The sequence below is a fragment of the Phyllopteryx taeniolatus genome, chromosome 12 (assembly GCF_024500385.1).
Source record: "Phyllopteryx taeniolatus isolate TA_2022b chromosome 12, UOR_Ptae_1.2, whole genome shotgun sequence".
Taxonomy (NCBI): Eukaryota; Metazoa; Chordata; class Actinopteri; order Syngnathiformes; family Syngnathidae; genus Phyllopteryx; species Phyllopteryx taeniolatus.
The window spans coordinates 14653991-14681819 of record NC_084513.1 but is presented as its reverse complement, the minus strand read 5'-3'; the positions used below and the strand labels follow the sequence as shown (position 1 = coordinate 14681819).

The 27829-nt window shown below is 40.1% G+C and overlaps 2 protein-coding genes across 9 annotated transcripts; both read right to left on the bottom strand.

Moving 5' to 3' along the window:
- Window positions 1-20: 20 nt before the first annotated feature.
- On the bottom strand, window positions 21-16669 carry slc12a8 (solute carrier family 12 member 8). 7 transcript variants are annotated; one of them, XM_061793049.1, is made up of 14 exons: window positions 16467-16666; window positions 15877-16031; window positions 12682-12816; window positions 11288-11479; window positions 10961-11192; window positions 7031-7144; window positions 6750-6837; window positions 5193-5280; window positions 4229-4375; window positions 2286-2844; window positions 2007-2104; window positions 1812-1929; window positions 597-657; window positions 21-466 (listed from the first exon to the last, which is right to left on the bottom strand). In XM_061793049.1, the coding sequence occupies exons 2-14, from the start codon at window positions 16006-16008 to the stop codon at window positions 298-300; spliced, it is 2133 nt and encodes a 710-aa protein (XP_061649033.1). In that variant the 5' UTR covers window positions 16009-16031; window positions 16467-16666; the 3' UTR covers window positions 21-297. The 7 variants fall into 7 exon arrangements, with proteins under 7 accessions (XP_061649033.1, XP_061649032.1, XP_061649034.1 ...); XM_061793048.1 differs by having other exon boundaries at window positions 12682-12819; window positions 16467-16665; XM_061793050.1 differs by lacking the exon at window positions 12682-12816.
- A 216-nt stretch (window positions 16670-16885) lies between these two features.
- On the bottom strand, window positions 16886-26613 carry znf148 (zinc finger protein 148). Of its 2 annotated transcripts, none has more exons than XM_061792642.1 (7): window positions 26497-26613; window positions 24561-24904; window positions 22508-22633; window positions 22261-22384; window positions 22079-22162; window positions 21875-21993; window positions 16886-20813 (listed from the first exon to the last, which is right to left on the bottom strand). In XM_061792642.1, exons 2-7 carry the CDS (start codon window positions 24879-24881, stop codon window positions 19203-19205), a joined length of 2385 nt encoding a protein of 794 aa, XP_061648626.1. In that variant the 5' UTR covers window positions 24882-24904; window positions 26497-26613; the 3' UTR covers window positions 16886-19202. The 2 variants fall into 2 exon arrangements, with proteins under 2 accessions (XP_061648626.1, XP_061648628.1); XM_061792644.1 differs by lacking the exon at window positions 26497-26613 and adding an exon at window positions 25760-26474.
- Window positions 26614-27829: the final 1216 nt, after the last annotated feature.

Below are 27829 nucleotides of genomic sequence, written 5' to 3'. Positions count from 1 at the left end.
TTAATTGTAATCATGCAGTATAACTTTCCAGATCAGTTTAATCATTTCTCCTGTAAACAACTTGAACAGTGAAAATACAATCTTACTTTATGTTCTTCTGTAAACAAGTCAAAGTACATGAGGACAAAATTGTACTTTAGCTCGATTCAACTTTTATATGACAAAGTCCGAGATATGCAGTGTCTCTCGCACTGGTAAACAAACACACACACAGTGCAATACAATTGAGTCGCTTTCCAATAACCACTGCTGGAAAAGTGGCCGATCACATTTACATTGATAGAGGTAGTGCTCGAGTCACCCATGTGGCGGTTGCACTATCTCATCCCTCTTGATAAACGATGACCGGTGGTAGCGGTTGCGAGACGCAAAGTCAGCATTTTCCTCCGTCAGCTGCTTAGTTTTCATGCCGACCCCCGACAGAGATGGTGTCACTACGATCTCATCTCTGGGAGACGCCCTCCTCCTGGCACAAAGACAAGAATGTGTCACTCATGATCAAACTCAGAATTGGCTATGTTAGAAGGACATTACTGAAGCAATGTCTAAATAAAAATCACATTTAAATACATACACGCAGGTACAAAAAAAAATACCTCCAAATGCTGTTTAATGTTGATTTGAGCCACACGACAAAACTATATCGAGCCGCCACACCTGAAAATATTAGTTACAACAATTAGTCCAACATGTTTAATTAAATAATATAACAAATATTCTGTAGATGTTTTGGCTACATCTTAGCGGCACAGAAGAGTGGTAAAAGGTGCAGGATGTGTTGCCGGCATCATCAGATCAACCATATGTGGCACAAGCACTAAACGCAAAGTAGCAGAAACGTTGTGCGCTGCTTCTGCACGATTGGAAGTGATGTGAGACTCCGAGACAGCCTCTATTCTCGGAAAATTGAGCCCCAGCAGCTGCCAGACTGAACCCAACTACAAGCACCGTGTCCGAGTATAATATCAGTTCATATTACATCACAGAATAAAGTCATCAAACTGGAATGTGTCCGATAGAATAGAGGCCTTTCTTTTGTTAGATTGAGATGGGATGAGCTCATTAAAAAATGAATAAACTAAAACTAGGATCCTGGACATGAAATGTCCCAAATTTTATTTATTTTTTTACTTACTTAAATAATTTTACTTAATACTTGTAGAGCTTCTCTGTTTAGGCCATCAGAATGGCAACAAATTAAGCACTTGCATATCCAGGTTTTTTTTTTTCCACTTTTGTCAACACTGCACAAATTGCTCCTTAATTTCTTATCAAATATGAACGCATCATTATTCAGACATATGCAGTAGGTAAGTACCGATGGGGTAAAATGTAGTATCGTTAGACCACAGAAATAAATATAGTCATCCATCCATCCTTTTCTGAGCCACTTCTCCTCACTAGGGTCGCGTGCGTGCTGGAGCCTATCCCAGCTATCATCGGCCAGGAGGCGGGGTACACCCTGAACTGGTTGTCAGCCAATTGCAGGGCACATATAAAAAAACAACCATTTGCACTCACATTCACACCTACGAGCAATTTAGAGTTGTCAATTAACCTACCATGCATGTTTTTGGGATGTGGGAGGAAACCGGAGTGCCCGGAGAAAACCCACTGAGGCACGGGGAGAACATGCAAACTCCACACAGGTGGGGCCGGGGATTGAACCCCGGTCCTCAGAAGTGTGAGGCAGACGCTCTAACCAGTCGCCCACCGTGCCGCCCTAAATATAGTCATTTAATTAAAAATTAACCAGGCCCACATAAGACTTAAAAGTTCAGGAAAGCTCAAGTGTGTAGTGTGGAAGTCACCTTTGTGTAGTCCTGGGCTGGTTTTACCAATGTAGAAGAAGAGCAGCAGGGCAACGACTATGTTTGCTAGTGCATAAACCCACTGAATAACAAACATGATCAACAGGGAGCTCAACGCCTAAATGAGAATAAATGGAGAAATATTATTCAATCAAATCAGTTAGGGAGAACAAATAATGCTTGTGTAAAACTTACACCTATAAGAGCTATCCAGTGGTTGCTAAACTTTGCATAGACAGAATCGGGCAAGGGTTTGATTTCTAAGTCCTGCTGCTCTGCTTTAACTCCAGCGACTGAAAGGTTAAGAGATAATGCTGAATATTAAAAAAACACAATCAATGCTATCGCTCTCCAATCTATACATCATTTCATATGAAAATAAAAGTTAGACATTTCCAAACTAATCGGACATTGACCAACATCCAGAAATGGATTATGTTTGACCGCCACAGTACTATTTATAGCGTGAAGCACCTGTGCAGTGAGGCCCAGAAGATGGATCTTTTTCACCATGACAGGCTTGAGTTTGTCCCAATTCAGGTACTTCCTGAGGCTGAGCTTGCTCATCTGCAAACACGCTGCTGCTCAGCTCCAAGCCAAAACTGTCCATTAGCTTCTTCTTGGTTTCCTTCCTTGTGCTCCTTCCTTGTAAGGTTTTCTCAGGTCCAGAAACTCCATTGGAGGTCGAAGGAAAGATCCGATCCATGTCCTTTGTGAACTCGATCAAAGTGCCTTTCCTCTGTGGACTTTCTCCTCCGCTGCCATATTCAGGAGCAGTGACCTCAATCAGAGGCTTGGAGGTCTGTCTGGTGAATCTCCGCTGGCTGCTTCGGGCCTGGGTGCTTTTGTCTTTGTTCTTCAACTGGAAGGTCATGACCACACAGAAGTAGGAGTAATCAATAAAGCTGTAGGTGAGCATGAAGTTGATGGTGACGATGGGTGCCAGCACGTTGACGTGGCCGATGAAAACAAAGGCCATGCTCAGCAGGCTGGTCAGACAGATCGCTGCCACAGGAGTCTTGTTAGGGCCTTTCTGTTAGACAGTTTCACACAGTGGTTAGTCACAACATGCCAGGACTTAAAAACACCATTGGCTCTACTTGCTCACGATCCGTTTAGGAGTCCCTGCCTATCAAAATGTTCGACCGCTATAGGGCTCCAACGATGTTGGGCCTTTCTGTGTACCTGTAGTTGGTTTTCACTGGGTACTCTAGCTTCTTCCCACAACAAGTAAACAAACAAGCATGTTAATTGAAAATTCTAAATTGCCTATGGGTGTGATTGGTTCTCTAAATGTGCTCTGCAATTGACTGGCAACCTGCAGTCCAGGGTGTAACCAGTCTCTCATCCAAAGTCAGCTGAGATGGGTCCAGCTTAGCTAAACAGGATAGGCGGTATAGAAAATGGATGCATGGATGGAGTGCATCGACAACAATAATTTGTTTGTACATGCATAGATTGACTTTTTAAACTGTTATGACACGACTTGTTAACTAGCATGCTTTCCCTTCCTAGGTCCTATCGGCCGGTTACATGAGCGTCGCTATGTGCCTGGCAGAGGTCCAGAGCACACAGGGGAGCAGAGTCCAGCCTGTCGCCCTTCCTGCGTTTGTTCTGAACCTTTGATTTGGGCCAAGATGTCTCAGGCCTCATTCCAACCCACTGAGAGAGGTTAGACACTGCTGCCAGTCTGAGGAAAAGTGGGGGTGGATGGGGTCACGATGTCATCAGGACTCTGTGTGTCTGTGTGTGCAGTGAGGGAGTCCTTGCTGTACAGCAGTCTGTCCCCTCACTTTTATGATGTGGAGTCCACGCTCTATAATTAATGACTTTTTCTTCACGAGTCCAACCATCACCCCTCCCATACATTCAGGGTTAACACACTTATTTTGTTAGTCTACTGAGGGGAATTTCATTGACGAGCAAGTAGACATAATGTCATGATTTCATTTTAGCTCAGATATGAACACTTTGGTATGCCTTAACCCTGATTGGTACCGATTTGCCAATCAATAGGAGTGCACCGCCACAAAGCAGAACCCAGTTATTTATGCCATAATACAAACATGCTACATATATTGCATTCAATTAGCAATCAGGATCTAAAATTGAAACATAGTGAGATGCAACCGGAGTTTGCCCCCTGTTGGATATAAATAGTACAAGCATTTAAATTGTTACAAATATGTTGTAGACTATGGTACAGTAATTAATGCAGCACTACCTATTTTCAGCAGAAACTTGGTTAACTTGATAATCAGTAGGAGTATACTCTTAGTTCAAACTGAATTACAGTATCTGAACAAACTAATTACACACCAAGTTACTGGTCTTAGTAAGGTAATTAATTTAGGTGTATTGGCATCACAGCTATGTCCAGATAATGCTACATGTATAGCACCATTGTTCCAACCTACCCCTCTTCTCAGAAAGGCCAGTGCAGGGATGACCCTCTCTTGGGCGATGCACTGCAGGATCCTAGGCGCTCCGTAAAGGCCGCCCATGCAGGAAGCCAGGGAGGACACGTAGAGGCCCAGCAGAAACAGGAAACCCACCAAGGAGACCTGAAGGAAAAGCAAAAACAAACAGAACATGGAAGAGGATGGGGTGTGGTGTGAGCTACACCCTGTCCAGTTCCGCTGTAGTCAGACTAAAAAAAAAACAGCAAGCTCTAACCCCCGGATGAACAAGTCAAGGTTAATGAGTCAGTTTGTGATGAATTTAACTTTAGTCACTACTGACATTATGTCACACAGTATTTTGGTATTAATAGGCTGATTGCATGCATTTGCAACATTCTTTACAACAAGGTTGAACTCGAAATACACACAATTTTTAAGCTAGATTGATGCACAAATGCATCCGTAGCACAGCCCCTGATGAAGCCTTACCCTTGTAATTTATTGTGTAATGTACATTGGAATAAAAATGCATTAGCTCAAATATTACAAACAAAAAATATAATATGGCTGAATAGACAAAATCCTACTTCTAAAGATTCAATTGTGAAAATGTAGTTGGATGAAGACAGTAAAAATCAGAAGCTTCAATAGCTATAAATTACACATAACGTTCCAAAAACCTCTAACATTGATATTAAAAGTGATAACATATTCACATTCACATTCAATGGGAGAAAATTGCACGGAATGATGCCTGGCAGGTGACAGTGTATAATATAAAATCGGCAGATAGTGTAAATAGAGGCTTTCAGAGAGAGTTAATAGTTTTTTGCGGCGGGCGGGGGGTTTCAGACTAAGTAGTCTTTGTATTTTCTAAGGTGGTTCATGTTTAACATACAAAGTCGACTTATATTCATGATAACATTGAGGTTTTTGTTTAAGCGGAACCTGTCTCATCTCTGCAGTGACGGATTGTTACCTTTTCTGCTATCAAGAAGTCGTAGCGCAGAGCTTCTCTCGTACATATGGCCCCAAGGAGGAAGACAAAGACCAGATACAGGAACCACCTGTGGGTCACCAACAGTGCACCACACTTAATTCTACAACTGTTTCTTTCCCCCCCATCATGTTACTGTAAGAACTGTGCAAAAACACTTGGGTATTTGGAAAAAAGAACCACAGGGATTTTGTTCTCTCCAGGGATGTTGGCCTTTTTTTTTTTCTTTTTTTTATAAACATCACCACTCTTTGTGATCTTGCCTTGTGACAGCATGTGTCCCCATTTGTGGGACTACATTTTAAAACACTATCACATGAGTAAAAAATGATGAAAACGATATGAGTGAGCATTCCTTCCAACATTATGACAGTCACACATTGCTAAAAGTGAGGACATGCTGTGCTGATGGCGATAATCAAGGATGAGCTATGTAACGGATATGGTGGCAAAATCATATGAACATAATTTTCCACTTCCAGATACACCAAATATGAGCTTTGGTAGATGTAGATAATGTACTGTATGAATTTATTACATTTTGTGATGAGATTTGTTGTTTGAAATTTGTGTAAAATGCATAGTTTTTTATTAAAACGTATTCGGGTCAATATTACTATGACGTCCCTTTAGTGTCCTCATCAGGATCACTGCATCATCATGAAAATGCAGCAGACTAATGGAACTCAGGTCTCATTAGTGTACAAACATTTACAAACATACCAGTACAATGATAAATCCCTTAAAATGCATTTCCTTCATTTCATCAGATTTGGCTTGGTTGAACGTGTATCATTTTATCACACACACCGTTCTGTTAAGTACAGTATGTGTAATAAGTGGTTAAATGATACTAAACATATTTTTTATATGGTTTTACTATCCACAAGTTATTTGAAAGAATGAGTAAGTCATCATGTACTGTTACTTTATTTTCACAACCAGCATTTTGTCTGTCTTCAGTAGAGGCTTAAACAGTGGCTAGTTGTAGAGTAAATATTTTACGTTTCATCAATTTAAGTGTGTAGTTGGATGGTGACAGGCTCATTATTCTCCTCTGACATAGTGAAATATCAACCAATATAAAAATCTATAAAATCAATAAAAATACTTTTTACACAGCACACAGTTGGTTTGCTAACTGAATCATGTTACTAAAGCCACCATGTGCTCATAAAATGCTCATTGCAAAAAATGTCCACCCTGTCATTGTCCAAGCTGTCAGCAAGCTCACGTACTGCAAATTGCTGTTAGCTTGTACATTGTCTCCTTGGAGTTAATTAGTACTTTTTGTTTTACAAAAGTGAGAAAGTTCTCCCAGTTTGCATTTACAACGTAATACAATATAAATGAGGTTCCAAAGAATAGCTGATTTTTGGGGGGCGAAATGTCCAAGTCTTAAAGGCACCTTATGGAGATATTGTCTCACTAACAACAGTTAACAATTCAAGGAAAAACACTTGTCCTGGCCTGTCTCTGTTCAGCTTTTTTTGTATTTTAAAGTCTTGTTGTGTGCGGGCCAGTGTGCGTTTATCATACGAGGTGAAAACAGCTGTCAGTGTTCCCAAAGGGATGTTGTGTTCGGCCCGCTGCAGGTCTGAGCTCATGTTGAAGCCTGACATAACACCTACACACACACAGACACACAGACAGACAGGCAGACAGACAGACAGACAGACAGACAGACAGACAGACAGACACACACACACACACACACACACACACACACACACACACACACAGGGGAATGTAAACAACATTAAAAGTCTATTGTCCAGTCTACGGTTGTACTTTAATAATCAATGAGCAGGCACACCCACCTGTAGCAGCAGGGAAAAAGACCCCGAAGACTGTGAAGAAATTTTCTCCTGGGCTGTAATCAGGTAGTGTGTTGCGGCTGAGCAGACCAACAGAATAACCAATGAAACCATGTGCTAAAAGAGGAGGTAGCACAACACAAAGCCCATCATTATGGAACCTTATGGCATGAGGACCAGCTTTTCTGTCCTAATACAACAGTTTTAACCTCTGACCTACTGACATGGCTGACAGGAAATAATTGTAAACACTTGTAGTACTGGTTATCATTTGCGTGCAGCCATGACTGTTGCATAAATCACCCGGTGCAGTAAAATTAATGACGAAATTTGGCTGAAAGGAACCGATGGATCGAGCCAACTTGGCCAGGTAACCATTCAAAATTGACAAGGAAAAAACCCATGAACATTTGAAGATCATCCGTTAAGTGTGAGAGATGGAAAATGTGCTTCCTGAGCTACCACAAACATCTTAGTCAAATACCATTTAAATTGCCAGGCTGCGTGCTTTGACATAGAAGGATCCCTGAAAGATAGAAAATCTAATGAACATTGTGCCCTGTAGTGCACTCAAAAGAAATGTGCATTGATTTGACTTTTGACCTCCCTTAACTACATAAGCCAACTTCTGTTTGATATTATTCAAGAGAGTTCTTAATTGGATATACTGTCTAAACTCATTAAAATTGATCTAAATAAAAATGTCCAATGCTCAATCACAACAGCATAATAGCTCCTACACCCAACATGTGTCTTTACTTTTAAACTATTTAGTGATAGTCTAAATTGCATAGGGATAGATTGTTCTGCATTGCTGGAGGCCTTTTATTGACTCTGAAGTGCTTCGCCAACACCGGACATTTCCCCCTTGATTATCCTGCGATGGGAAAGAATGTGTTCTTTCAGATTAATGACATGTTTATCCAAAAGGAAGTAACCACCCTTTTCAGAAGCTGTGCAGCTTCCAAGTTTGAATTTAAAAAAAAAAAAAGGGAAAAAAGAGGGAAACAAGCATGAACGTTTTTCTTTTGTTTCAAAAGGACAACACAAAACCAAAACAGCTGGATTATAGAGGTTATAAAGTGCATGGAACCCAGAACAGGAATTTCAGGGGAACATGAAAAAAAGACTGCAATAGAAGACCCAACTCTATTTCATTGTGTTCCCATGTGACACCACCGTCTATGCAAACAATCAGAATCGCAAAATCTAACACAGTCAGTGTGCACTACACATTAACACTCCGCCCTCATTACAAATTCACGCCTCTGCCTGTTTCAGCTCAACTGTGGACTGAACAGATACAGTATTAAAACTGTGCCTAAAGATGGGAAGTGCAGAGATTACCTCATTTGTTTTGGGGGGAAAAGGGGTGTAGAGCCCTTGCTATAGCTGATACAATGCACATGGTGATAAATGATCAAGGAATGCCATAAGGTTTTAAGGTGAATGTTTCCTGCCAATTGAAGATTAACATAACCATGTAAGAAACTCATTTAAGTTATTTGAATTGGATTGTTTTAATAGGACTACCAATGCTAAAAATGACATACAATGCTTGAGTAAATTATATTCTACTCAGTGTGAAATCTGGGCTTGTTTAATTGAACACCAAGCTGATTTAAATGCAAGAAGCCATGCCTTATTCCTTTGTATGAGGGGCAACAGGTGGATTCACAGGTTTGTTGTACCTTCTGCCATCTAATGGAAGAAGGTTTAATTGCTGTCTGTCACTATACATTGCTGGCATGGATAGATGAACAAAGATTCCCTTGAATTAACAAATGATAATGTTCCGGCAAATTAAGTGAAATTTAATCATTTTCTGCAGAAACCTTTCTCACGACACATTACTGTGCCACGACACCCTGTGAATTAAATCACTGCTGTAGAGGATGAGTTCAGCGTCAGGCACGACTGTTTGTTTCTTTTGTTACAAAGCATTTGTTTAAAAAGAAAAGTCCTATATGGTAATCGTTCTTGAAAATAATGGATCTATGTGGAAAAACATACTTTTCTGAAAAATACCTAAAAAAAAAAAAATCTATTAATTCCTTTGTTCAGATCAAGGAAACTTACACAAAAGGTCCGTTCCCTACTTTGTGTAATGTGACTTAAGTGGTGGTAAGTGGCTCTTGCTCTGCGGTCTGACGAATGTTGAAATGCAAATAAGACAGTGAATTGACTGTTTCCATATTGTGTGAGGAAGGGTGCATAAGAATAGAAAGGGGGCTCCTCTCTGTGCTTAGAATTCCTTTGATACACACTGGAATGCAGATTACATGTGTCTGAGGCCTCTCCCTCTGCCTGAACTCTTTGTCACCCACGTTCACCCGCATCATCAAGCGGTGAGGTTACAGCGGTGAGGCAGGTCCCACTGAGATGACTGGCATCTCCACATTAGTGAGGAGCACAGAGACCCATATTGGTTGCGAGGGTACAGGCTGGCCTTTCATATGAACTCCAGCTTTCTTTCTTTGTCATTTTGGAAATATGTGGGTGAGTCTGGTTAACACCCTAACGCCGTGCCCCTAGGACCACATTATAGCTTCCTTCGGGGAAAAGTCTTCAACTACACACAACGGCTTTGCTTGCATCATAATGAGAGTGTTGTGGTCAAAGTTGATGCGGTTGCGCAGACAATAACTTGGCACTTTTGGTGTACTCAAAGAGTCAAAATGAATTACAATTGAGAAATCCTCCTCCCATTGGGCATGACAAAGTCCTGATATATTCATACATTTCTAAAGACAGATTACATTTAACCACAGTTGATATAGGCAAGAAAAGGAACTTTTAACTCTGGTGTGGATTTCCACAGAAATGGGGACAAACGAATGAACTGTGGGAGTGGAGTATGACTGACAAAGTAATCATTGGACCCCAAATAGTCTTATTGATGCCAAATTATTATATCACTCACATAAGTAAAATTGAATAAACCCAACCATATCAAGAATTTGCATTAATGTTGCAACATAGCATTAACATTGTGCCTTAAAGTTTTGATATAATTTACCACCTCGGTTGTGGTGGCAAATGGTGACCACTGACCACAGAGGCTTCTCTTCCTTCAGGATGTGACTGAGTGTTGAGTGAGTGCAGCCTAATCTGGGCTGTTCCAGCCAGCTAAGGGACCTGCTGGCCACCTGCCAACCATGAGGTCACCACAACACTCAGCCCTTAACTGGAAAAACCTGGACATGTGATTATTTTAGGTAGTAGTTCAGTATTAGGATACATAATCTGTTGATCTACAAAATTAGTTTTAAGATGTGCTCGCCATATAGTTGGATTGGAGACAATTTTTTGACACACACAATATTTTATGATCGGAAACAAATTGACTTGTGACATACCTCTATCTCTTCCTACTGGACAGGACATGGATAATCAGTCAGAACAGGAAATTGTACTTCCTGTAAACCAGCTCAAAAACTGGATCAACTAAAAAAAAAAATCCTCATAATTTCTAAATGGCAAGTATATCAAACTGCAGTGAAAAAAAAGTACATAAAAAAAAAAAAAAAAAAAAAAAAAGATTTGGACTTCAAATACATATTTATTCTCAAATGTCCTTCAGAAAATTCATCATGAACAGTGGCTTTGTCGGTGGTAGTAGAGCGACACCTGCTGGACTACTCAGATAAAAAAAGATCAACAGTGACACCTTCTGAAGACTACTGTATGGTACTCCCTTTAAATTAACTAAAAGAAATAACTTGTTACAGCGGGAAAAGCACTGAAAAACACTGAAAAGCAGTCGATTGATCAATACAAAGGTAAAAAATAAATACAAAACAAATTAAAAAACAATTTAAAAAAACACATCCGGCAGTATGTCTTGCAAATTGAGTTTATCCAACGATAATCCCGTGATACCTCGTGCTGTTACTCAACTACTCAAGTGTACGTACATGACGGTTGTCTTACCTGGGTCAAGGTGGGTGAAGGTGCCAATGACAAAGTCCAGGGTGGAGACGGCTAGCACCGCCAGCAACAGCAGTTGGAGTCGCACAATCCACTTGACACCTGCCAGGTTGATTCCAAGAAGGGCAAGAAATACTGCAGCTGACATGGCTCGCACTGCCCACTCGCTCTGAAGACCCAGCAGCTCTGCCACCGACTCAGAAAAGCCTGTGATGTACATGGCTCCGGCGACACACTACGGCAGATGAAAGGCAACGTGGTCAGATTTACTCAAATGTGGACAATGGACTTACGTGACAAAAAAGTTGTGAATCCAAATCTGTTACCCACCTGTCCAAATACATAGAGGAGGCCTACAGTGCCCCCCACCCTGCCCCCAAGGACTGTGGAGATCATGGAGTACACACCTCCACTGCCCACCCCGCAGTACTCACACACTCCAATCCCAGACATCACTGTGACCAAAGCAAATAGAACCACCATGGACACCAGAAGCATCCCGAGCAGCACACCTGTGTTGCCCTGGAAGATAGTTAACCAACGCTGCAACACCAAACATATACATACCCTATTTCTTCAAATAGTGGCCTGCGGCTTAATAACTTAATTACTTATACATTATACATTGAGGCATTGGAGTACAGGACACTTTTTTGAGAAAATACAGAACACAACAGTAAGCTTTGCTTATGTTCTCATTTTTCCACTGTCAACACAGAGAAGCCACTGTTCACAAAGATAACACCGATAAGAAACCCCTTATGTCCATAGGGTCAGTCTTTCCTTTACCTGTCAAGTTGAATCGTGGGGTATCTCCAAATAAGTGACACTGTGCGAGAGTGCTAACACACTTAAAGGGAAACCGCTCCTTTTCAACTAGCTTTATATCATTATGTGGATAGTTATATGCTCATGACATTCTGTTTAATTTTCCATGTGTGTTTTGAGTATTTAGAGGGCCCATATTCGCAGTGCATTTTGTGATTTGAAAGGCTGATAAAACACAAACGTGTTTATGGAGTGCAAGCAGTCTGTCGTCCAATGTCATAAGGAACTATGTGAACTAATTAAGAGATTTAAGTGAAACATTGGAAGAAGCAACAGGAACATTATGTTTTGAAGGTAGTAGATTTATTAACACGTGGGCAAATGAACTTTCACACTGGTTTCGTACTAACAACTCAACTATGCATTAAGTGAAAGAAGACAGTATCATCTTTCCAGTAGTGGTATGCTTACAGAAACCAGTGCACTCTACCCATCACTTAAACTTAATGTGTTCAATCTTGTTCTATGTCACTGATGGTGTAGTGGTACACTCGCCTGCAGCGTGGGTTCAGTTCCCACTCAGTGACGGTGTGAATGTGAGTGCGAATGGTTGTCCGTGTCTATATGTGCCCTGCGACTGACTGGCAACCAGTTCAGGGTGTAGTCTGCCTTTCGCCCGAAGTCAGCTGGGATAGGCTCCAGCGTCCCGCGACCCTAACCAGGATAAGCGGTGTTGAAAATGGATGGATCTTGTTCTATGGTCATTGTTCTTCTTTGTCAATGCTCTTAGCCGATCACAAAAAGAGGGAACATGGGCAACAATGACAAAATCCCCCACAAAAAGCTATGAGCCTAAGTGTCACAACATATTCTCAGCATCTTGGTTCAACCTCAGAGGCATTCAAATTCTGAGGTTTAACTGTAGTAGTAGTAATAGTAGTAGTAGTATAACTCACCACTAAGTAGCCAGTACGGAGGAACAAGACAACACCAAAGATGTTAATCATGCACGTGGTGAAGACACCATCCCAGGTTCCAAAGAGAAGCGGCTCCCACACAAAGATTTTGATTCTCCACCATGGCTGACTGGACTGCTGAGAGCCATGGATGTAGAAACATTACAGGTTTGACTATGACATCATTAATAAATAATGAAACTGCAGGCCAATAGTAAGATGTGTTTTTTAAAATATAATTTGTTTTGATTTTATCTTTAAGTAACTAAAGTCTTTTATTAATTTGACTTTTTACATTTTTATTTTGCCTTCAAGCAGGTGACTAACATAAGAATAATGAAATGTCAACACTGACTACTGCCATATGAAAGCCAAACTTGTATTTGCACAATGGGCGAAGGCTTTTAATAAAACAAATGTAAGCAAATGTCAATTTACTTAGTAAAACCTCTCTATCCTCTGTAATAAAACTGTACAGGTTTGCCTTGACAAATTTTTAGAGTTAATTATGATAAATGTCATGCATAAACAAAATCGGGCCTTAAAATGACAGACTGGACATTCACTAATCAAAAATTCACCTACGTACTTATCTACTTTCTGTGTAACCTATCCTCAGCTATTTGATGAAAATCTCCCCTTTTCACAGCACTCTGGGATATGTTGTACTCTTTCTGTATCACTCTAAAATGCCACAAGATGCACCAAAGCCCTGGGTAATAAGTAGTAATTGATGCCAAAGAAGTATATTGAAGTGATACATCTGAATTTATTGAAATCATTTTGTGTCAAGGAGGAGTTAAATTTAGTCTGGGTTGTTAGCAGAAGTTACAGAGAGTCATCACCTCATGTGTATGTTTTTGCTCTGCTCAGTGGGCCATTAAAAAGCTCAAGCTATTTGATGGTTAGCCAAGACCTCTGTCATCTACGGTGGCCTGGAAGTGCAAATCAATATAACAAATTGTGAAAACACTTTTACATTTCAGAAAACAAGTGAACAAAAGCAGAAACACTTGTACAGGTCACAAAACAAATGAACAAAAAACCGAAACACTTGTACACTTCAGAAAACAAATTAACAAAAACCAAAACACTTTTACATTTCAGAAAACACATTAACCAAAGCAGAAACCGTTGTACAAAAGACAAAACAAATTACAATTGAGAAAACCCAGAAAGGGAACGTCCCATTTCACACACATTCTTAGAAATCCCACGCCCTTTCTCGGCAAGACCCGCCCCGCTTCAACATGATTGTCTCCTGCGTCACCCGAAGGGTAGGCTACGCAGATGTAACGAGATGTCCATCCCAAATAGCGATTGTATATATGGATGCCCTGAACAGCGAGCCTGTATAGGTGTTTGATGCTGTATATACAATATTCTGTACTTGATCACATTTCTTAAACCATAAAAAGATAGATTAAGAGTTAAGGAAGAAGCAGGTTGTTAAAGAGAGCATGCTGTCAAGAATTAAAGGGAAACTGTGGATATTTGAAAAGAAGCTGCCGGCTCCATTCATTTGAATGTACATTCTGGTCACATACTTCGCTTTTTCATGAACATGAACATTATACATTATGAATATAGGTTAGTATTGACTTAAAACAACATTTGATGCTTTACATACTATTTATTTGGCTTGAGCCAAGGCAACGCGGCGGCACAGCTCGCAAACTAGGAAATGTAGTTACCCTAGGGGAAAGCTTCTGTGCATATTGATTGAATGTAAACTGGGATGTGAAGACGCCGTGCAAAGGAGATTAGAATTTTGAATCGTGTCAAGACCAGTGGTCGACCGATCGGACGCTCAAGGAAGCAGTTGCCAAACCACGCACACTGCGTCATAGTTCGGGAGGGGTCGGCGGCGGTGCTCGGTGTGCGCCAGCCTTAACCAACATAATCCCAGCCTTAACTCATCCTAAACTGCATTAACCCCAACCCTAGTCCTAAACCTAACCATAGTAAACTTCTTAGTTTTTTATTATATTTGGGATGGACATCTTGTTACATCTGTGTAGCATACCCTTCCTACGATGCAGGAGCCAATCATGTTGAAGGGGGGCGGGTCTTCCCGAGAGAGGCTGTGGGATTTCCAAGAATATTTGTGAAATGGGATGTTCCCTTTCCGGGTCGTCTCAATTGTAATTTGTTTTGTCTTTTGTTACTGTGATTTCTGAAATGTAAAAGTGTTTTGGCTTTTGTTAATTTGTAAAAGTGAAGTGAAAAAGTGTTTTGGCTTTTGTTAATTTGTCTTCTGAAATGTAAAAGTGTTTCACAATTTGTTATATTGTTTTGCACTTCCAGGCCACCGTAGATGACAGAGGTCTTGGTTATTGCTTGACAATTAGTATTTTCACACATTGTGAAACGGTGACATACACGTCAGTGTCCTCACACTTCCTGTATACGTGTGTGTATATATATATATATATATATCCATCCATCCATTTTCTGAGCCGCTTCTCCTCACGAGGGTCGCGGGCGTGCTGGAGCCTATCCCAGCTGTCATCGGGCAGGAGGCGGGGTACACCCTGAACTGGTTGCCAGCCAATAAATCAAATGATTTATAGGGGCGGCACGGCGGATGACTGGTTAGCACATCTGCCTCACAGCTCTGAGGACCGGGGTTCAAATGCCAGCCCGCTTGTGTGGAGTTTGCATGTTCTCCCCGTGCCTGCATGGGTTTTCTCCGTGCACTCCGGTTTCCTCCCACATCCCAAAAACATGCAGGGTAGGTTAATTGAAGACTTTAAATTGCCCGTAGGCGTGAATGTGAGTGCAAATGGTTGTTTGTTTATATGTGCCCTGCAATTGGCTGGCGACCAGTTCAAGGTGTACCCTGCCTCTCGCCCGAAGATAGTTGGGATAGGCTCCAGCACGCCCGCGACCCTAGTGACGATAAGCGAAACGGAAGATGAATGAATAAATGAATGATTTATAGGCTAAGGGATGTATTTTTAAAAGTAATGTTGTTAGATGAGTTTGAAATGATAAGGAGTTTTGGGACCACAGTTTGTGGTAAACCGCATTAACAGTTTAAACTACTGATATATAGTGAGTAGGCAATTACATAAATTTGTGGGGGTGATTACTTGCAGTTTTTTGGTTTACTGAATTCCTTTTTGCAGAGAAAAAAAAGAGCTATACATGTAAAACATTAAAGAAAAACACATTGAAGGAGTCTGATTTTACCTGGGCATCCTCATGGAACAGATCATGCTCATGAGGGTTTGTGCTACCTGAATTTCCCCCTTTCAGCAGGCCTGCTCCATCTCCCTCCTGATCACAGGCGTGCACTGTCCATCCCACTGGTAAGGACTCCATTGCAACGTACAGGTGAGTGCCCACTACAGCGTTATAGGTGCACACATACAGGTACTCACATTAAAATCTTCATATATATTTTTTTATTCCTCTGGTGGGGTGAACACCCACTCTTTTACTTCTAACCGGGGACGACATGCTAACTAGCATAAATGGAACACAATTAAGGACGGCGACAACTGCTTGCTTAAATCGATTTTTACTTAATTTTGTTATTACTTTTTAACTTTAAGCACTTGGACTTTTCGATAGTATTTTTTTATATCCATATTATGTTTTTATATTCGATAATTACTAAGCTTTACTATTCAACAAGTAGTTGTAGTTTATCATTTTGGATTTTGGTAGCTGTAATTAGCTAACTCCGATTAGGAAATATCAAAACTGCGACGTCATAAAACATGATTTAAGATCAGCAATGTGAGAGGGAACGTCGTCTACCCTACTTAAAAACTCACCTTTCACTAAATATAATTAGTCCATGCTGGGGATAAAAAGTCAAAACGTTTCCATGGTCCGGGCGTGTAAATGAAGGCCACAAAAAAATGAGGGACAAGGTGGGCAGCAAGAAAGCAGATTGCAACAGGTAGCCAGCTGGACTAAATGTAGCTTACTTTGTTTGCAGGGTGTTGCTGCTTTCAACAATGAGCCTCTGTTTGTTTTCGGCAATAAATCTAGTAGCTAAGGTTTGTCAATGATCACACCTGAAAAGAGGCACATACGTGTCAGTGTCCTTATTATGTTTTTAAATATAAAATGATTTAAAAATAAAGGCAATGGAAAAAATATGAGACTTCATTCATCTCATTTAGTACAATGGTTAATTTCAGCAGACAGTAGAAACCAAAACAGAAAATCAAAGCCACAAATTCCAATGTATTTTTTAGGGAAAGATTTTATTCACATGGACATGACACAACAATCAAGAGAACTTAATCAGATTGTTTACAAATCATCATATATTGCAAAATTCTAACAGTATGGGGTGACTTGACTGAAATTAATCTGCTACAATTAAAACTACACGCCATTCTTCAAACAAGTTCACTTGATCCAACAACTTTGTGACCATGCAAATAAACCTTTTTTGATTTAATAGTTCCCACAGTGAAGCATGAAGTTATTTATGATAAATTGCCATAAATGTCAGACTCATAGATTCACATTCATATTCGAAGTAAGTTCACACAAACCACTTTCACAGAAACAATTGTGTATCGTGAGTGCATATGATATGCCATACATATCAGTGCCTTAAATTTCATGGTTCAAAAATAGTATATATTTTTTTCATTTAAAAAGACATAATCCAGATGTTTTTATACAGAACTTGTAGTTTTCTTATACAAGGGCACTTATGGTCAAAAAGGGGGGGAAACACATAGTGCTAATCTTTTAATTCAGGAAACTAAAAAAAAAAAAATGCATCTTTTTTAACTGCATGATAATTTCAAATAGTCAAACAATTCAAGTTGATTTGTTTTTTACAAGTACAATAATTATTCATCTCTATTGTGCTTAAAAGTGACTTATAAAGGGCATTTACAACCACAAATGTACTTTCAAGCAGATTTTAGTGCCATGTGTTTTATGGGGGAGAGTGTACAGTAAAAGCCATCAAAATGTCCAATCCACTGCATGAATTTACAAGAATAACTAAATTCACCGTAACCTGTCATCAACACAGAGTGAAGAAAAGATTTCCTCTGATAATCACTGATTACATCCTTTATATACAAATCTCATAAGGGAACTAATTCATTGTCAAATGTAATCAATTTTGCAAAAAATAAAATAAAAAATGCCCCTAGAAAGAAACAAGTCTTGCACAAGCCATCTTCTCAGCAACACAAAGCTATAAGTGTACTCATCAGAACTAAAAAATATACAATATATTTACAGGATATACATATACTGTATAAAGGGAATGTTAAAGGAAAAATACAATATTTGATGATTATTGTTGGTGCTGTCTGTCCCTGACTGTCAATGGAACTTAATATGATGGTATAAAGATCAGTGTTTCAATAGCACCTTAAGCATCACTTTGTAACTCCTCAAGAACGATTTACACAGGAAAAGTCATTCAACCATTTGATTAAAAATCATACGCTTTCAGCAAAGTATGGTCTAAAAAGACATCTCTGTTGAAACGTTTAAACCAACAGCTAGCCCAATTATTATTCTGTACTTGTACGCTGTGTATTTATTTTGCTCTTTTAGAATGTATAACCTCAACATAAGGGGTTTCCATCACATGGTTGTTTCCGCAAACAGAAGAATTGTCTAAATTTCAAATATTTCATGATGGGTCATAAAAACATTTTCTTAATTACAGGATTTTTGACACTGTGATAAAAACTAATACATTCTTTTTTTTTTTTGGTGAAAAATGTGCAAATTGTGCAGATGTCAGAAGCACAATCCTTTTAAGTCATTTCACTAAAAAAATACTTTCAGGAAGTGAGCAACCACATGACATCTAGTTCTTGTGGGAGTAAGAGACTTCTGTATTCTTTCCAGTTTGATACAACCTTGTTAAACAATTGGCAATGGTAAAAAGAAATGGATGGATGGGCTCTATCTGTTTTTAGATGAAATTCAACCTGTCAATGGACAAATGTAACAAAACTCCCAATTGGATGGCTAAACCTTAAATCCTGTTGAACGTTTTCCATTCAGGACACACCGTGATGATGCATGCATTTCAGGTAAAGTGGCAACAAAGAATCATTTACAAGTTCAAAGCAATGGTGTCATCTCAGCAGGCAACTTGTGAGCAGTTGTACAGCTGGATTTAAAAAGATTTAACGTGATTTTAAAAAAAAATATATCTTCACTGTTTCATCACTGATCAACTAAGGGAGGTAGCTAACAGAAAAAAAAATCAAGCCTGTTTTTAGTGTGTGCAAGCAAAAGTGACAAAAACATAAATATGTATACCAATATGGCATAAATGTTTACTCTCTTATATTAAGCTTTGACCACCTAATCTCTCAATGCAAATTTCAACATTTTTAAAGGGGAACTTCCAATTTTTCCATATTTACCACTTTAGCAAGAGCATGAAAATATTGTTTTTTTCTCCAACAACATGCCTAAAGAAAGTATTTAAATGCAATGAGATGTGCTTTGGTGAAATGGGATAAAGTGCTGCAGAAATTATTAACATAGGAATCGCACCACACTTCTTTTCAACCAAAGGTTTCACTTGATGAAACATCTGGGGAGGAGTTCAGCTGGGACCTGGTCTCAGTCACTCTAACTAATGAAAACTCTGAGAATTCTGTGCTGTGGCCTCGTAGACTTACTTGTCCATTGGCACCTGTAAACTGTGAAGAGGAACCAGATCTCGAGGTCTGGAAATTAGACTTGAAGTTTGGATCAAACGTGTTAATCTGAAATGTCTGCAGTATCGCTTGAGAGGAGTCTGTCTTTTTGGAAGATGACACCTGTTCCAGGAAGTCCTCCTCAGAGGGGGACACTGTCGAAGGGGGAGTGGTTTCATCACCTGAAAATGAAAATGAGTGCTGAGAGTCCCCGACTAGTAGTCCAAAGTGAGGTTTCTCTATAGTGGATCTCAATGGGGAGCTCGTCCCAGATTTGAACCTACTGGGAGAAGGTAACTGTTTCTCGGTGGAGAACAGTGGCTGCCCCGCTAAGGTTGGGTTTTCCGTGACCAAGCTGAGACTCTGGCTCGTCAGGTAGCTGTCGTTCTGACTGGTCCTCTCCAACGCTTGCTGGAGAAATTTGGAATATTCTTGCAAGAGAGTAGCTTTCTCAGTTGGTGGCTGAGTCGGAGCACTGGCAGCGCCAAGGCTCTCCGCTGGGCTGCCATCTGAGGAATTAATGGATATGCTTGACGTAACCTCTGTATCAGCCACGCTAAAGGAAATTTCGGATTGGCCGTTAGCTTTGTTGGAGTAGTGGTCCAACAGAGTCTGAAGAACCTCGTCTGGCAACACATTCCTGTCATGAGTAGCCTTAATCTCTGTGTTAATAGGCTGCGGTTCCAGAATGGTGGCAGGGACCGTTTCGTCAATGACTGCCGATACCACACTTTGAGTAACAGTTGGCTGAGAGGAGATGGTGCTCGTGTTCAAGCTGTAATCGCGACTGTTGTTGGCCACCGCTGCTTGAAGGTAGCGTTTCTTCTTGAGGAACTGCATGGCGTCGTCATAGTTTGTGCTGCTAGCCGCAGGCTTTGCTGGAGTTTCCACTGATTCTGTGTTGCTCACTTCATCTAAAAGGCTTTGCTTGTCCACGATTTCAAAGGTATAATGTGTGACTTTATTGTTTTCCTCAAATGAGGACAGAGTTGCTAGGCAAGAAGCCTGATCACTGGATTGTTTAAGGCTCCTCTTAGATACCTTCTTTAGGACTAGTTTAGGGGTTGCTGCCTCCTCTGGTGACAAGTCTTCATCTTGGTGTTGGCTGGTAGTTTCCTCTGGAAGCTCCACAGAGTATTCCCCAATCACATACTCGTGTTTGACTTTGGAGGACACAGCAAAAAGAGGCATAACATCACTTTTATTTAGTCTCTCTTCCTCTTTCATTTCATTTTCTTTAACAGTGGCAGTGAGCTCTTCTACTCGGCCAGCATTGGAAGAGCCAGAACTGTCGGACTTGTCCGCACACTTTTGCCGTTTTTTCTTGGGTAATGTGCACTCTTTGGTGAGAAATGGGCTTAAACCATCTGATTCATGCAGCACTCCACTTTTACTGGCAGCCTTGTTGCTCTTTCTCTCTCGGTTTTCATGGCACATTCTTCTGTGCTTTAAAACACGGTCAGTTCTGGAAAAGTACTGTGGAGGATAAAATAACAATTATTGTACTGTGGCTCTCAAAAGTAAAGGATGACTAAAGTTCAAACATATAATATTGATACCGTACTTCTTAAAATAGTGGCCAAGTTCATTTTTCATATTCATGGGAAGCTTTTTTCATAATGCAGGGCAGTTGGAGGTAGAAATAATTGTTTATCATATGTCGTATTAATTTTGCGACTTCTTTCTTTTCAACCCCATTACCATGGGATGGTTTGTTAAAAGCAGTAGTTCCTAACCAAGGTGCCGTGGAATATCATCAGTGGTGTCATGCGAAATTATCCAATTGAATTAACTTTGTCTGAAAATTAATATTAATTCCGAAAATATCTTTCTTCATCTAGCTATGCCAGCAATACATAGTAACAGGCAGAATAATTAAATGCAGGTACAATTTACCTATGTTTCCACCCGTTGCCATTCATTCAACAGAATATAAGTCATGGCCTTCTGCAAGTGTATCAGCTTTACATTCAATTAAACAGGCCCATATTTCACACAGAGACTGGGGTTTCACACTACTAAGTCCGCCCAGAGTGCTTGCTTTAAAGGTTTTTGTTTGCGTCATCATAACATTCTGTTTCCGCTGTTTTTTTTTTTTCGGTGACAAACGTATTTCGGTCAAAACACTGAAAACGCACTTTTATACCATTTTCAGCAAACACATTTTCGGTGCATCCTTAATTGAATCATTTAGAAAGGTTTAGTTTCAAACACTTTGCTATTGCATTTTATAGAACCACTGCTCTAAAGAATAAAGCTGAACCATTTTCAATTAGAACTGTGTGTTATTAGGACCAGCAGTGGAAACAATAACCAAATCAGGCTGTACCGTACTGAACCGCCTTGTGGAAATATGGCCAGGGTAAAAGGGATAACAGCTACCTTGGCATGTAGCCAACAGATCCAGGGACTATTTGAGGGATCTATTAAGAGTGGAGCCCACTATTTGAGGACAGAGTAATTTGATCCATGCTCCCTTTTGCCCCAAATTCTCATCATACATTACACCACCACATGAAAGCAGCCACAAAAGTAACCTGGTGACAGTAGTCGCATTGGTAGGGCTTCTCCCCACTGTGTGTCCGCTTGTGTCTCTCCATGTGATATTTCTGGATGAACTTCATACCACACTCATCGCAGCGGAAAGGCTTCTCACCTAAGTATAAGAATATACAAAAAATACAACATGACCAACTTAGATCAATAACGTCAAGGTAAAATTGTTGGGTTGTAACACTCACCGGTGTGGATTTTCTCATGTCTCTGAAGAAGGTATTTCTGAATGAAGCGCATGTCACACTGGCTGCACTGAAATGGTTTCTCACCTACAATTTCACAAAATAAATATGGGCAGATTTAATCTAAGATCTTGATATCTTATACTAGTTATAATTCTTCAGTTCTTTTTTACACACTGTCATACCTGTGTGAATAAAGACATGCCTCTGTAGATGGTAGTTGGTTCTGAATGCTGCATTACAGTGAATACAAACATGGCACTTGGGGCTTTGTATGCCAAATGAACCGTCCTCATTAATGCTTAGAATCTATAACCACAAATTGAACCATACAACACATTAGTATATGTTGCAATTTTTGGGAAATTGCCTCTACCATATAAATACGTACTTGGCTAACAGAGGGGTGTCAATTTTCTGCCTCGTTCTTACCTTTGCTGGTGAGCGCTGTTTCCTTTTCTTCTTCTTGGGACACACTATCAGGTCCTTGACTGCTTTTTTGTCCTTCTTTAGCTGGAGTGGCTGCTCAGTCAATTTTAATTCTTGCTTAATGTTGAGCTGTAACAGAAGGAGCATAGACAGAGAGGACATTTAGCAAACTCCATGACTCAAACAAATGCGATGCATGCTGAGGAAAATTAACCAATCATGAAGATGCCTTAAAAGTGAGCAAGGACTTGTGAACAAATCAGAGAAGCAATGGCAAATGGTTCAATTAAGCCCCTGCAGGAACACTCTTCAAGGCAACGCAGGTTTAGAAACAGCCAAGTAACAATAAACAAAATAATTATAGGACCCTTAGTTTCTTTTTCTCCGCTTAGTGATATTGTAAAATGATTTATTTTTCTGAGCAGCCTCTGTGATATGTTTTTATTTGAAATGTAGACATTACCTTTGAAGAGAGGAAAGTACTGTATGGAAGATGATTTATTTTTGCAGTGATAACGAGTGGACCTATTTTATTATTTCATTTTTTGTGATTAATGGAATGTAATTGCAGAAGTATATTTTTTTAACGGGAGTTAGAATCATTATTCCCTCTCTGTGTGATGTTCATTCAACCATGACTTGCGACTCACTAGTGTACCACTAAAGAGTGATGCAGTTAAATATGCTTAAGAAATTCAGTGGAGGAGAGGGGGCGGCAGTGGCGGCAACACATAGAGATACGATTCACGGGACTTCCCGGTGGTGGCCGCTGCGAGCCAGGACGCTGGCTTCGCGAAGCAGAGGTCCACATGTTGTATGTTTTGCTAGCTTGCCTGTGAGTATTTTTGACTTTCCACGGGCAATCTGCAATCGGTAAACTTCGAGCCCTGCTCTCTCTTTCACAACATTGTGGAATGGAGGCATCACAATGCATGACAGAGCAGTCTGGCATTACTTTTCCCAGGCTGCTTATTCACCAAGATTGTGCTTGACAGCCTGCGAATGTGCCACTGTTTTATTTTATTTTTTTTCTCTTGTAAAGACAGATACCGGATGAGAACAAAACTTTTGTGATAAAACATTTTTTATTCCAGACTGGGGAAAATAATACCTGTGTTTGTATTGACTGTGAACTTGCTGATAAGATAACATTCATAATGGGTGAATGTCAATATTTGCAGTCCCCGTGTTTGACTACAAGTTGGTGTTTGGTGTACTATCTCGGGAACTCAGTAAATAACCAGAAATGTTTTAATCAGTCTAAACCAATACAAATATAGTATGTTGTAGTTTGTTTAACATAACACTTAAGTATAGTTGAATGCCCCTAAAGCTGCCCAGAATTAATTTGTACGAGAGTTAAAAACGATGCATGACGTCGACTCATTATATCATCAAAGAAATTCAATTGTCATTATTTCTTACGGAGAAAACTGTTTGACCTAAGAGCTAACAAAAGTAGAAATGAAAATGTAATCGCTAGCTTTGTTTTTTATTTATCAGGAAGTAGCTTCTAATTAACATACGGACAAACATCCATCCATCCGTTTCCTGAGCCGCTTATCCTCACAAGGGTTGCGGGAGTGCTGGAGCCAATCCCAGCTATCATCGGGCAGGAGGCGGGGTACACCCTGTACTGGTTGCCAGCCAATCGCAGGGCACATATAAACAAAGAACCATTCCCACTCACATTCACACCTACGGGCAATTTAGAGTCTTCAATTAACCTACCATGCATGTTTTTGGGATGTGGGAGGAAACCGGAGTGCCCGGAGAAAACCCACGCAGGCACGGGGAGAACATGCAAACTCCACACAGGCGGGGTCGGGGATTGAACCCCAGACCTCAGAACTGTGAGGCAGACGCTCTAACCAGTCGACCACCGTGCCTACGGACAAACAAAAATATATATTCACTTTTGTTTACAGATAGAGCAAGTGTTTTTATGATAGCATTGCTAAAACCCAAAAAATCTAATAGTGTCGTACAACTTTTGCACAGTGCTGCTGTATATCAGTGACATATTTTCTGAAGTTTTTAACCAGCATGAACTCACAGGCAAGCAGGGCAATTTATGGGTGAGCTTCAGGGGGAAGTGCACCCCCATCTCGGCTCCTCCCTCTTCATCACCTCCTCCACTGTTCTTGGACATCTCCTGCATCATCAGCTGCTCCGGAGGTACCAGGTCGTGAGTCACTAGCGAGCTCACGGTCAAGTTCTCATCTTCATCTTCATCCTCGTCATCTTCTGCCAACAACGGGTGGTCTGCCAGCGATCGTTCCCCGAGAGTCATCACCAGTCCGACTCTCCCTCCGCTGTCAATCCCTCCGCTGCTACACTTAAACAGCATGCCCTCCAACCTGTCCTCAGTGTTCATCTTACATAGAGTAGCAACTGACTCTGTAAGAATAAGATACATGAGGTAACATTGTGTAGTATGAAAGTCTGATATTTGCAGTGCAGGTTACTGTGGTCATGCATACATCCGTTTTCTATAACACTTGTCCTAATTCGGGTCATGGTAAAGCTGGAGCCTATTCCAGCTGTGGTAGGACAGTCACGGGCATTCACACCTATGGACACTTTTGAATCTTCAATGGACCTAACGTGCTTGTTTTTCGAATGTGGGAGGAAGCCAGAGTACCCAGCCAAAACCCACGCAAGCAGAGAGAACATGCAAACTCTAGCAGGAAGGCCAGAGCAGAAATTCGAACCCACAACCTCAAAACAGTGGGGCAGATGGGCCAACCACTAGGGTGCTGTGGTCTTCATAGACTAAAATGTTTCTCCCAAGAGAATTACACCACGCACACCCATCCATGTCGTGCAGATCCACAAACAAGTGGAAAATTATGTAACAGGTCACCAATTTTTAATTGAATCGTCTCATCTCACAAACTGTTCTGCATAATGAGAACTGCGAAGTATCACTGAAATTGTTTGTTCCTGCTATTGATCGAAAAGATATGACTGCACAATGTTGAATAAGTTATGCAAACATGCTCCTAAGATTTAAATAAAACATTGAGTATTCCGTACAAGTTGGTATTTGCATGTTTTCAGGGGCGCTGACAACAGCATCTGGCTAGACACTTTGTAATTTCAACATTCCGCTTGTTTTTACGTTTCTAAAACGAGACACAACCAATGCTAACTTGCGATCGAGCCATCAATCTTAAACCGTTCGCGTTTGCTAAGTTAGCTCATGGGACACTTGGCAGACGTGTGACAACCGTACAGCAAGTAAAGACTGACCCGGGTGAAAGAATGGCAAATGGAAAGACGGCAGCCACTTGTTTCCATGTGTGTTGCCAACCTCTGTATGTTGTTCATGTAAAGTAGGTTAGGACTGACTAGTTAGCTGGTTAGCATTGCTGGTAAACGCCGTCACATCCAAATTTAGAAAACCACTGCGGAAACACTGAGTGATCTTTCAAAATAAAAACTTTCACAACTAAACGTCAGAACAAAATTGGTTATTTGAAATTATTTTATGAAATATGATCCTAGTTTATTACTAATAGACACGTTTATATTAAAATATGAAACCCAAAGAGGGTCTTCTGTAAAACACGTTACAGTTTGCGTTTTATTTTGAAAGAGTGGCCGGAAAATGCTCACGGATGTTGACGCTACTAGACGGGCCTGCATCAGGGGAGTTTGCTAGCTGCTAGCAAGTTGCAGCTAGTTTAATGTTAACTGTGCTTATATCCACTTATTTTGTTTCTCTTCACATGCAACAATTGACCGCTAAACGTAGCTTTTTTTTGTTTAACTCACGATTAACAGCATCCGCTTGCATTACCTGCCCAGAGGTGCGCTTCACTTTGAGAGCTAGTAGCGCCTTACGTTTCCTTACTCACTTCGCTCAATAGGCCCATATTGTACAGTACTCGGTTAGTAAAACTCGATAACTCGCTAGCTCGCCGACGCTCACACGATACCCTAAGTCTCAGTTGGCACATAAGATGATAGTTACACTCGCTTCTTACCTGCAACTCGTCCTTTACGCCCGCTTAGCTGTCATGATTGCTATGCAAAACTACAGTGTACTCAGTGTGCGGAATAATCAAATGTCTCACGTTTCACGGACACCTGAAAATATGGATTTGTCGCCACCGGGTGGTTTGTATGTATTAGTGTGCTGAACAGCTTGGTATTAATTACTGCTGTTGCTGTTTTATTCAACATTTCTACTTCCTCACTGGTCATATTACTTATTTATTAAGACAGTCAAAATTCTGGTAATAATATTCGATATGTATGCAATGACAGCGAGTTTGTAACATTTAATGAACACATCCATGATTTTGACTTCTATTGGATCTTCACTTTAAAAAAAAAAAGCACCACTATAATGACCAACAATAAAATACTTAAAAAGTTAAATATAACTTTACTTAAAAGTGTACTGGAAAGGTAAAACAAAATATGAACATGAACACATCCATGATTTTGACTTCTATTGGATCTTCACTTTAAAAAAAAAAAAAAAAAGCACCACTATAATGACCAACAATAAAATACTTAAAAAGTTAAATATAACTTTACTTAAAAGTGTACTGGAAAGGTAAAACAAAATATACACTACTGGATTAAAAAAAAGGTTTAAACATACATTATGCATAGCTATGAGCTTGATTCTAATATATTTGATTCTATTGCATGTTAAATGTAAAATTGTATTTAGATTTATTTTAGTGATTCTTTCTCGTACCACCAGAGAGAGCCTGTGCACCACTCGTGGTATTGGTACCACACTGAAAATTACTGATCTAGATTGTGAGGACCCAATGTTGTGACTCGTATGTTTTTAATTTGTCCTCTTGTTTTATATTTTCAATCTGTTGTGCATGTTTGTTGTTAAATTACCCATACATGTTTGCTTTTGATTGTATTTATGGCACTACTAACCTCATTCAAACATATAAATTGCGCAAAGTGGAGAGGTTTGTTTTTATACAGTCACTTCTAATGTAAAAAAAACAAACGAAACAAATACTTTCCAAAGATACTGTGTGCTCATGATGCACAGATGGATAATGGATGGATATATACTTTATTAATCCTGTGAGCGGAAATTAAATTGTGACAGCAACAGTGTTCACACAATAATGCATGCACAAGAAACAAAATTAAAACTAAATAAATAGGATTGAGGGGGTTATAATAGTTGCATTCATTTAACAATGTTTATTATTGCGGTTTGCATTGCTGTACATTTGCACTGCAACACTGCTGTGCTTCTCTAATATTTTGACCGTGTAACAGTTCACCACAATATGAGAAACATCCCTCAGCGTGTGTTGAATCTGGGGGTAACTG